At 41.8% G+C, this 12,401-nt stretch overlaps 1 protein-coding gene across 1 annotated transcript in view; it reads left to right on the top strand.

Moving 5' to 3' along the window:
- Nucleotides 1-12,401, top strand: part of trpc1 (transient receptor potential cation channel, subfamily C, member 1) — a 58,823-nt gene that overhangs the window by 45,343 nt on the left and 1,079 nt on the right. Inside the window, exons 10-12 of the mRNA XM_055645673.1 lie at nt 1,734-1,909; nt 6,539-6,740; nt 11,292-11,486. Of these exons, the coding sequence (XP_055501648.1) occupies nt 1,734-1,909; nt 6,539-6,740; nt 11,292-11,486 (573 nt within the window). The remainder of the gene's footprint in view (nt 1-1,733; nt 1,910-6,538; nt 6,741-11,291; nt 11,487-12,401) is intronic.

A 12,401-nucleotide genomic window follows, 5' to 3' on the forward strand; every position in this document is an offset into this window, starting at 1 on the left:
CCGAATTTGTGCGTCCAACTTTAAACAAAAGAGACAAACTGCACATAAAATTGTTTTTTTATTTACTGTATCACACTAAGATGCTGGCTGGAATTTCAAAACATGTTACCAGTGTATGCCTTGGAAGCAACTCATTTAACAAATGAATCAGAACACTGCATGAGGAATAATTGATACCCAAGTTTAAATTAAAGACGCTTCATCAAGAATAATTTCATTTGGGAAAATAAACGTTTGCTGTCTCTTTATCAGGGCGAGTGTCCTGATATCTAACTAAATTAGTTAAAATGTCGTGCAACACGAAATATGGTCTTGGATATGGACATCCTCTATATTTTCTTAATGTTAATATTGAAAAATGCTAAAATGATTTATAGGTTTTCTGGAGCTATTGACATGTTTAAATAAAACCAAAACATTATGCAAATATAGTTAAAAGTATAGAATTAATCTTGGAGTATTGGAACAATGATGTCTTTCAGGGCCTCTGGCTAATGTATGGAAAATGTGGTTGGCATCTGGCTTGAAAACACGGGTGGTTTTGTTACATTTCCTGGTAATTACTTGAAACACTGTTATGAAGAAAATAAAGCAAAACTAACGGAAATAGAGCCCCTGGCAGATCAAAGTGAGAGTATTACTGTCCTCTACTTATTTCTTGAGGTTCATGTTGGTTTGCTAAAGTTTACTAGATCTTTTGAGCAAAGCGGAGATTTGTATTTGCACCACCAGGCTGACCTGGTGGTTCATACGTTGAGACAGCAGGATTTAGTTATATAGTACAGAGTTGTGTCAGTGTGGCCATAATGGCACATAGTGGATGCAAATAGCAAAGCTGCCAGGTCTAGAGCTGAAAAACAAAATCTTAAGTAAACAATCCCATCTGGTTTTGCAAAGATCTAGTTATACATTAAATCTGTTCTTTCCTCACAAACAGGCCAATACAGGCCAAAAAGTCATCATTTAATTTCTGTTTTTTTTTTTAAATTTTCTCCAGAGGGATAACAATTCTGAGAAACAAAACAATTCCTCCATCTTTCAAACTGCATTTATACTTTTCATATTTCCATCCCCCAGGATTCCTGAAAAAACAATACAATCATCCAATTTTCGAATGCACAGCCTAATTTTGTCAGCGATCGTATCAGTTTAATTTTGTAGCTCGGTAGAAGAGGCACATAAACCATCCCGTTTTTATTTGGTACACGTACATGCTCTAGGCTCCATCTCACGTTACATTTTTATGTTAGTGTGAGATCCTCATCTGCAAGTGGATATGTCCTCATTTTTAGACCTGAGATGTAAACATTTAAAATTCTAAGAAAGCCTTAAGAGCAAATACTAAACTGTACAGAAATGTTGCCAATTCATCCATTTTGATTATTCTTTGGACTCATTGCTGGGACATTGCTACCTTTTTGGATCTATTGTTAGAACTGAGCACATGTCCTGTGACTAGATTCAAAGTAAATCTCTGATTTGCAAAAAGTGCTATAGCGCAGTCTTGCCGTAATTTCTTCCCCCCCTATGGCAGGTCTTTTAATTAGTATTCAATTATGGAGAAGTTCATGCCTTGGCCTGTACTAATTATGAACTAAACCAAGAACCAAATCATATTTTTTCAGCCTTCTCTGTTCAGCATTCACTGACTGGTAACCATTATTCTCTAAATATGACCAATGTTGTATATAAACTGTAACATGTAATAATTTGGTGCCAATATTTGTGATTAGATGTCCATGGGACAAATGCTGCAAGACTTTGGGAAATTCCTGGGAATGTTCCTGCTTGTACTGTTCTCATTCACCATCGGACTGACTCAGTTATACGATAAGGAGTTTACAACAATGGAAGGCGAGAATTGTACCGGAATCTTCTGTGATCAACAGAGCAATATCACATTCGACTCGTAAGTTCATTTGCAACTATATGCCAAATATTCTGATTCCTCTCTTGCTTGTCTGTTCAGTTCAGTTTATTGTCACGTGTACCGAGGTACAATGAAAAGGCGAGGCTACCACGTTGTTTCAGTTCCATTATGCAAAGCAGAGCTGCTGGATCTGAGCATCTTTGTCACTTAACATAGTTAGTACCAATTCCTGTTTGTTTTTCCCCAATCCAAGGGATTACCTTTCACTAAACTACCCGACCATCTGCATGCTATTCCCAAATTATACAACAATTGTGCATGGTTTGTATGTGATTTTGTTTTGTGGATTACCATAAGATTTCAGCAAAGAGTCATAGAGTGATACAGTGTGGAAACGGGCCCGTCGGCCCATCTCGCCCACACCGGCCAACAATGTCCCAGCTACAGTAGTCCCACTTGCCTGCGCTTGGTACAGATCCTTCCAAACCTGTCCTATCCATGTACCTGTCCAATTGTTTCTTAAACGATGTGATAGTCACAGCCTCAACTACTTCCTATAGCAGCTTGTTCCATACGCCCACCACCCTTTGTGTGAAAATGTTACCCCTCGGATTCATATTAAATCTTTTTCCCTTCGCTTGAACCTATGTCCTCTGGTCCTCGATTCCCCTACTCTGGGCAAAAGACTCTGTGCATCTACCCGATCTATTCCTCTCATGATTTTGTATACCTCTATAAGATCCCCCCCTCATCCTCCTGCACTCCATGGAATAGAGACCCAGCCTACGCAACCTCTCCCTATAGCTCACATCCTCTTGTCCTGGCAACATCCTTGTAAATCTTTTCTGAACCCTTTCAAACTTGACAATATCTTTCCTATGACATGGCGCCCAGAACTGAAGCAATGTTCTAAATGCAGTCTCGCCAACGTCTTATACAACTGCAACATGACCTCCCAACTTCTATACTCAATCCTCTGCCTGATGAAGGCCAAAGTGCCAAAAGCCTTTTTGACCATCTTATCTACCTGTGACTCGACCTTTAAGGAACCATGCATCTGTACTCCTAGATCCCTCTACAACACTACCCAGGGGCCTATCAATTACCGTGTAGGTCCTGCCCTTGTTCGACGTCTCAAATTGCAACACCTCACACTTTTCTGCATTAAATTCCATCAACCATTCCTCCGCCCACCTGGCCAATCGATCCAGATCCAGCTGCAATATTTGACAACCATCTTCACTATCGGCAAAACCACTCACTTTTGTATCATCAGTAAAATTGCTAACCTTGCCCTGTATGTTCTCATCCAAATCATTGATGTAGATGACAAACAGTAAGGGGCCCAGCACCGAACCCTGAAGCACACCACTAGTCACAGTCCGAGAAGCAACCTTCCACCATCACCCTCTACTTCCTTCAAAGGAGCCAATTTGCTATCCATTCAGCTGTCTCTTTGGATCCCATGCAATCTAACTTACCAGAGCAGCCTACCATGAGGAACCTTGTCGAATGCATTACTGAAGTCCATGTACACATCTACAGCTCTGCCCTCATCAACCTTTTTGGTCACGTCTTAAAAAAAATCAATCAGATTTGTGAGACACGACCTCCCACGTACAAAACCATGCTGACTATCCCTAATCAGCTCTTGCCCATCCAAATCCCTGTATAACCTATCCCGAAGAATACTCTCCAGTAACTGTCTAACCGGCCTATAATTCCCAGCATTTTACCTACAGCACATTTGCCACCCTCCAGTCTTCTGGCACCTCTCCGACAACTTGTAAATTTCAACCAGGGCTCCTGCAATTTCCCCTCTAGTTTCCTGCAATGTCCTCGGATATATCTGATCAGGCCATGGAGATTTGTCTGTCTTCATACACGACAGTACCTTCGGTACTTCTTCGACGGTAACCCTGACGCTTTCAAGCCACTTCCAGTAATTGCTCCAATTTCCTCCGTCCTACTGTCTTTCTCCTCGTTGAATAGAGAGGAGAAATACTCATTTCGTACCTTGCCCAGCTCCTGTGGCTCCACACAGAGGTGACCGCTTTGATTCCAGAGAGATCCCACTCTCTCTAGTTACCCTTTTCCCCCTTATGTATTCATAAAATCTTTTGGGATTGTCCTTAATGCTACCTGCCAGAGCTATCTCCTGGCCCCTTTTTGCCCATCTGATTTCTTTTTTAGTTTACTCCTCAGTACTCAAAACTCCTCCAGGGATGCACTTAATCCCAGTTGCCTATACCTGTCCCATGCATCCCTCTTGTTTTTGGCTAACGTCTCAAGATCCCTCGTTAGCCAGGCATCTTAACGTTTGCCTGCTTTGCCCTTCACTCTAATGGGGACGTACACATCCTGAACTTTCTTCAGTACTCTTTTAAAAACATCCCACTTGCCCAATGTTCCTTTCCCCACAAATAACCTGCTCCAGTCAACTTGAGCGAGAACTTCTCTCATACCCTCAAAGTTGGCCTTACTCCAGTTGACCATTTTAACACGTGGACCCGAACTGCCAGTCCTGCCCGTCCCATAACCAGGTTTCAGTCATGGCTACAATGTCCCAGTCGCTCGTACCTATTCATGCCCTAAGCTCATCCGCCTTACCTGTCAGGCCCCTTGCCTTTTGTGTTTCCCACAATTCTTACATTAGAGTTTCAACTTCTGGTGTCTCGTCAACTTGCTTAATCTTTAATGAGGGGTGTGTGCAGGCAGGAGAAAACTAGGGTTATATATGAGGAGAAGAGAGGAAATCAGTTGGGTATTTTAAACGCTGGAATCGAAGAATCAGATTTTGCTTTTGTTAGATTCTCTATGCAGCACAACATGTGTGAAAAACCTGAGGTGTGAGTGATTTAGGAAACTGCCAAGTGTTGTACTTTAGTGAGGTTAAACATGGGAGTTCACATTATGGCTGAGATGCATTCTCTTGGAAAGATGTGCAATCACTTTTAATCTACATGTTACTATGAAGACGTGCCAGAGATTAATTACTTCCCCAAAGAGAAGGGAGGAAATGTTAGGAAAAGTAATGACTGTGCTTTTTAAGTGACTAGTTTAAAGTTGCACTGATAGAGATTACGTTGCTGACTGCAGATAGTGTGGACCATGAAAGTTGCAACACTATTAGGATCTCCTGCCTCTCTCTGTCCCCGATGTAGACTTCACATGGTTGTTTAGGTACAACTACACCATCTAATCTGCCAACATAGTTGCTAATGTTGCCTCCTGTACATTGGCGAGACCAAGCGTAGACTCGGCGACCTTCTCGCTGAACCCTTGCACTCAATCCGCCAAGGCCTACTGGATATCCTGCTTGCTGACCATTTTAACTCCTCTTCCCATTCCCACACTGACCTTTCGGATCTGTGCCTCCGCCATTACCAGAGTCAGGCCACACACAAATTGAAGGAACAGCACCTCTTATTCCGGTTGGGTGGTTTGGTAGCACAGTGGCACAGTGGGTAGAGGTGCTGCCTCATTACCAGAGACGCAGGTTCGATCCTGACTTTGGGTGCTTCTTGCCTTTGTGCATACTCTCTGTGACAGTGTGGGTTTTCCTCTGGGTGCCCTGGTTTTCTCCCACATCCCAAACGTGCATAGGTCGGTAGGTTAATTGGCCTCTTGTAAATTGCCCTGTGTGTGTGTAGGCAGAAGATGAGAAGATGGGATAACATAGAACTAGTGTGAATGGGTGATCGATAGCTGGCGTGGACTCGCTGGGCCAAAGGGTCTGTTTCCATGGTGTATCTCTGACCTCTAAATCCTATGGTATGAACATAGAATTCTCCAATTTTAGGGGTAAACCTTCCCCCTTCTTCCCCCCTCCTCCCCTGGGAGTTGGCGGCCCACAGCGTGCCAACACCCCCTCCCCCCCCCCCCACCAATATTACCCCTTCACAACTCGCAAATCTTCAATCCTTTTGTCTCCCATCTCTGGCCTTTGTCCAATCATCTGCCTATTCAAAGTCCCCCCCCCCACCTTGGATGTTGAAACATATAAGATTGTTAAGGGTTTGGACACGCTAGAGGCAGGAAACATGTTCCCAATGTTGTGGGAGTCCAGAACCAGGGGCCACAGTTTAAGAATAAGGAGTAAGCCATTTAGAACGGAGATGAGGAAACACTTTTTCTCACAGAGAGTGGTGAGTCTGTGGAATTCCCTGCCTCAGAGGGCGGTGGAGGCAGGTTCTCTGGATGCTTTCAAGAGAGAGCTAGATAGGGCTCTTAAAAATAGCGGAGTCAGGGGATATGGGGAGAAGGCAGGAATGGGGTACTGATTGGGGATGATCAGCCATGCTCGAAGGGTCGAATAGCCTACTCCTGCACCTATTGTCTATTGTCTATTGTCAACTATAGCCACCTATTACCTGCCAGGCTTTCTCCTGCTCTCCTCATTTCTAGCTTTCACTCTCCCCCCCCGCCCTCCAATCAATTTGAAGTAGGGTCCTGACCCAAAATGTCATCTAAGCATGTTTTCCCGAGATGCTGCCTGACTTGCTGAGTTACACAAGTACTTTGTGTCATTTTGTAAACCAGCATCTGCAGTTCTTTGTTTCTAGACTCTGTTAGTGGATATTGTTTTATAGCAATGCGATTTCTCTTTTGTAAATCCTTTTGGAAATGGCAGGTCAGGATTTAATTGTCCGTTCTTTGTTCCTTCAGGTTCATTGGGACTTGCTACGCCCTATTCTGGTACATTTTTTCCCTGGCACACGTGGCACTATTTGTCACCAGATTCACGTACGCGGATGACTTGCAGTCATTTGTTGGGGCGCTCATCATTGGCACGTATAATGTGGTGGTTGTCATTGTCCTGACTAAGCTCCTGGTGGCCATGGTGCACAAAAGCTTCCAGATGATAGCTGTAAGTAGTATGATCATTGAGAATTTGAAAAAAATCTGTGGTGGTACGCCATGTCAAGAGTCAAGAGTATTTTATTGTCATATGTCCCAGATAGGACAATGAAATTCTTAATTGCAGCAGCACAACAGAATATGTAAACATAGTACACTGTAAACAATATAATAAATGAGAAAAAAAAAGTTCATTGTGTGTACACACATACACACACGCATACATACACAAGAAAACAAACAGACAATAATAGTCTATGTAGTTCGGAGCTTATTTGAGGTTGTAGTGTTTAATAGCCTAATAATGGCTGGATGGAAGAAGCTGTTCCTGAACCTGGTTGTTATAGTTCTCAGGCTCCTGTACCTTCTCCCTGGTAGCAGTGGTGATAATAAGTATGTGGCCAGGGTGGTGTGGGTCTCTGATGATGCTGACTGCCTTTTTGAGGCAGCGACTCTGGTAAATCCCTTCTATGATGGTGAGGTCAGAACTCGTGATGAACTGCATAGTTTTCACAACTTTTTGCAGCCTTCTTCTCTCCTGGGCATGTTAAAGTCGAAGAGCATTTACATGGCAGACATACAGTCCATTATGTCTGTGACTATAATTATGCTCCAAATAAACCCCCTCACAATTTTACTACAGTTCATATTATCACCATAATTATTATTTTCCTCACTCCTCCACATATTTATTAGCCTCCTTTTAAATACGCCTGTGCTTTTTCTTTAATCACTCATTAGGTGGTTTTTCTACATCACGCCACTCTGTGTAGTTTTATTTCTGTCTCCTTTGAAGATTTATTTTTTTAAACATCCAGCATCAGAGAGAAAACAAAACAGAAACACTCAATAGGTCAAACAGTATCTGTGGAATGAGAAACTGAGTTGATGTTTCAGGTCACAGACCCTTCATCAGAACCTTCATTTTAAAAAAAACTGCAAAGTCAGATTTAATAGTGACTAACATTCTTGTCATTTAATTTTTAAAGATAATATTCTGTCTTCTGTTGAGTTGAAGTAAATGTGTCTGGAAGAAAGTGATCCATTGATCATATTGACAGACGCTTATAAAACGGAGTTTACAAAATGTATTTTAGTCAGTGTAATGGTGTTATACAAGCAAAGACGCACGGCTGCCACTAGACCATAGCAGAAAACAGAAGTCTCTTTTACATTACACAGCTGAATATATGCCAGTTTCTCAAGTTCAGGATGGATCACCTCATTGGACTACTGTACTGAAACACAGACCTTGGTCAAATTTCAAAATTTGACCCTTGAGATCAAAATATTTGATTAATACATTTTAAAGTGTACAATCATGCATGTGGGTGTCTTAGTTCCAGAGTTCATTGTTTGATTCCATAAAGTGAAGCATCAACAACAGTCACGGAGGAAATAAATGTGCATCAAAGTTTATGTTAATTGTACTGATTTGTGAATTCCTAAGTAGATTACAGAATATATTTTGCCAGCAGAATTCAAAATTCACTATGTCTAGCATTCTAGAATAAATTTCCCGTTATTTACTTCTCATGAAAAGTGTTGTTTCATCTTCACCCATCTCTGATGTACGCACTCACTTTCCATTGTCAGTGCCGTTCCGGACTCAGCTTCACCCATCTCTGATGTACGCACCCACTTTCCATTGTCAGTGCCGTGCCGGACTCAGCTTCAGCTTTCAAAGGTTGAAAGAGTGTGGGGAGCTCACGTGTTGCAGCAAGGAGACAAACATTCTGCTGGACAATTGGTCAACATGACCTCTCTGAGGCAGCCTTTGCAATGCTGCAAAGTTGAGGTCAAAATGAAGTTAAGTGAAATTAGCTTATGGATCGGAAAAATTTGAGAGGGATATTTGAGAGGTGCAGGTAAATGGGATTAGCTTGGATGGAGCACCTTGGCCGGCATGGACAAGTTGAGCCGAAGGGCATGTTTGACTCTACGACTCTATGTTTGGAATTGGTCTCTGTAATAACGCATCCTGATCCCCTCCCGCTTATGGGTATGATGAATCACGTCAGTGGTTTTTATACAGAATTTTATAAGTTGTTATAAGACTAAAGGGAACTATTTGGTCCATTAAGGCCATGCTGACTCCTCTGGGGGGCAATTCCGCCATTTGTCCCATTCCCCATCTCTTTCCTGAGAGATGCAATAAAGCACAAGATCCAAGAATAGTAAAGGAGAAAATTCTCTTGAATATTCTTCTTACGTCTACACTCAGGTGATCAAGACCAATCCAAGAGAGTGAAGAGCGTTTTATTGTCGTATATCCCAGACAGAACAATGAAATTCTCACTGCAATACACTGACTGTACGTTAGCAATAAAGCCATTTCCAGAAATAGTTAATTTAGGATTTCCACAATAGTAAAGGTTACATTCTCCATCGGCGTGGAAGATAGACTTGATATTGAAATATTTAATGTATATCCTCCCTTTAACCATAAAATATTGTAGATGAATTGAAGAATCAAATTGACTTTCAGTTTTCGAGATGTACTTGCCTCTGAGCAAATATGTGAGAAGTAAGAGAATCACATTCATCAAACTGTCGACTCCCATGAGATTGTTTGTTTTGACAATGATTGCTTATTTTTACAGGTCCTGTTTTCCCAGTTCATTGCCCTCCCAAGAGAATTTTGAGAGGAAAATGTTGTGTAATTTCTTCCCGCAATTGAACAAACCCCTCCAGGTTCTCATCTAAATAATATAATCTGTGATTAGTGGTCAACTGTGACCTGTTGCATTCCCCACATGACATTCAAATCACATCAACAGAGCTGCAGCTGAAGTGTTCCTGAAGAATGTCATCATTTGTTTAAATTCCTACAGTCTCCCCAGTCCCTACATAAACAATTGATGGAGACACAAGGAACAGCAGATGTTGGAATCTTGCCTAAAACACAAAGTGCCGGGCGGGGCGAGCTCGACTAAGGACGGCACAGAGGAGCAGCAGTAGAGTTGCTGCCCACAGCGTTAGAGACCTGGTATCGATCGTGACCATGAGTGCTGTCTGCATGGAATTTGTACATTCTCCCTGTGACCGTGTGGGTTTTCACCCGGTGCTCCGGTTTGCTCCCATATTCCAAAGACATGCAGGTTTCTAGTTTGATTGGCTTCTATAAATTGTCCCTACTGTGTAGGAGAGAAAAGCAGTGTATGGGGGATCGTTGGGTCTGTATGGACTTGGTGGGCTGATGGGTCTGTTTCCATGCTGTGTCACTAAACTAAGCTAAGTTACTCCAACATTTTGAGTTATTAACAGAGTGTTTTAATTCAATATAAGTGACTGACTTTGACTGTTATCCTATGATCCAACTACCTTTTTCTGAAAACTACTTGCTTAATATTACACAAAGTGCTTAGCAACTCAGCGTGTCCGGCAGCATCTCTGGAGAACACGGATAGGTGATATCAGGTATTTCCATAACCTCCAGCATTCCAGAGAAAACAATCCAAGTATGTCATAGAAACATAGAAACTTAGAAAATAGGTGCAGGAGGAGGCCATTCGGCTCTTCGAGCCAGCACCGCCATTCATTGTGATCATGGCTGATCGTCTCCAACCTCTCCCTGGGGCTAATGCCTCCTAATTAAGGCAACATTCAGGTAAACCTCTTCTGCACCCTTTCCAAAGCCTCCACATCTTTACTGTAATTTGGGGACCAGAGCTCTACGTAATATTCCAAAAATGGCCTAACCAAAGTCCTGCATCATGACATCCGGACTCTTATATAATGCCCTGATCTATGAAGGCAAGTTTACTATATGCTTTCTTACTACTCCTAAGACTGAAGAAGAGTCCCGACCTGAAACGTCACCTATCCATGTTCAGATGTGCTGCCTGACCTGCTGAGTTACTCCAGCACATTGAGTCAACTTTTGTAAACCAGCATCTGCAGTTCCTTGTTTCTGCTTAATATTACTTTTTTTGACAGATCTTTGTGGTTGCGAATGATTTGCATCTGGTCCGTTTATGTGGGTACTGAGGTGATTACAATGCCCTTTGAAGGTGAACAAGCCAGGAAATCAGTGTTCCTTCCATTGAGTGGTTCGCAAAGAGACTCTGTGTTTGTTTCCTTCCCTTGTGCATCAATGGTTGAGTGGTCTTGGGTCAGAGATTCCCATGAGTCAGTGAGGATGTAGTTCCAGTAGTTTATCAGTCCCCTGAAAGTCATTTGTCATGACAGTTTGGACCAGAGCACTTGCTTTAGACGTTTTGTATCAGATATGTGGACATCATGGCCCTACCATTGGAGCTTGTGAAGTGTCATCTGATGTTGGTCAGGGAAAGGATGCTGTCATTTCTTACAGCAATCTATTGTGCTGCTGCTGCAAGGAAGAATTTAGTTGTTCTTGTTCTGTACATATGACAATAAAACACTCCTGATTCTTGATGATATCATTTCAGTGTTTCTATGCCAATGGATCTGTTTGGTGTCTTAATGTTTTGATGAATTATAGTGTTTAATGTTTCTTTTCATTGCATTTCCTTCCTCCCCCCCCCCCCCCCCCCCCCCCCCCCCCCCCCCCCCCTCCATCATCCCCCTCCCAAACAAGAATCACGAGGACAAGGAGTGGAAGTTTGCCCGTGCAAAGTTGTGGCTGAGCTACTTTGATGACAAATGTACTTTGCCCCCACCATTCAACATCATCCCTTCTCCAAAAAACATTTGCTATCTCTTTACGAGTCTCAATAAATGGATCTGCTCTCATACCAGCACTGGAAAGGTGAAAAGACAAAACAGCCTTAAAGTAAGTAAACATTTTGCAAATTATGAATGCTGAATGTTAGGAAAGAATGATGCTTGGATGGCATTGAGAAAATATGTGCCTAATAATGTGAAGCTCACCCCTGTGTTAACTGAATACCCTAGACATTGTAACATCTGTAGAGTTGTGTTTAATTTTTTGCTGTATTTAAATATTTCTAGCAAAAAAACCTCTATCTCTACACTGCTAGGGATATATACAAAGTGAGCTGATATTTAAATAGTATTTTGACCTAACCAAGTCATCATGTAGCCTGCAGGTGTATAGATATCCTTGTGGTTCATACCATACACTTACATTCATTATATTTGGCAGTACTAAGACGGCTGCTAAATCCTAAGTTAATCATTTATCTTTTAACATAAAATTTGACCAGTTGGGTTTAATGGGATAGAATAACATTTTTTAGTATTGAGGCGCTGTTTATCTATAAACTTTATTTCTATTTCACAAAAGAAAAAGCAGGTCGAGTTGATTGCTAAGCTCCAAGGAATCCAACGGATGTGAGACGCTTTATGTTGTCTATTTACAGCAAAGCATTTATTAAGTTAGCCAAATCATACAGTGCCCTCCATAATGTTTGTGACAAAGACCCATCATTTATTTTATAAAAGTTTCCAAATGTGTTGGAAACTGGAGAAAAGACGAGGTGCTGAGAGCTCTCTTACACCAGCATTAAGGAGGCAATTAAACACACCTGAGCAATTACAAATGCCTGTGAAGCCATGTGTCCCAAACATGATGGTGCCCTGAAATGTGTATAAACACAGTTGTAATTCCTACATGGTGAAAACAAAATGTATGAAAATGCCCTTTAATACAATCTGACAATGTGCACTTTAACCACATGTAATTTTTTTCTATTAAAATTCTCAAATTGCAGAGTACAGAGGCAAA

Source organism: Leucoraja erinacea, chromosome 14 (genome assembly GCF_028641065.1).
Source record: "Leucoraja erinacea ecotype New England chromosome 14, Leri_hhj_1, whole genome shotgun sequence".
NCBI classification, from domain to species: domain Eukaryota; kingdom Metazoa; phylum Chordata; class Chondrichthyes; order Rajiformes; family Rajidae; genus Leucoraja; species Leucoraja erinaceus.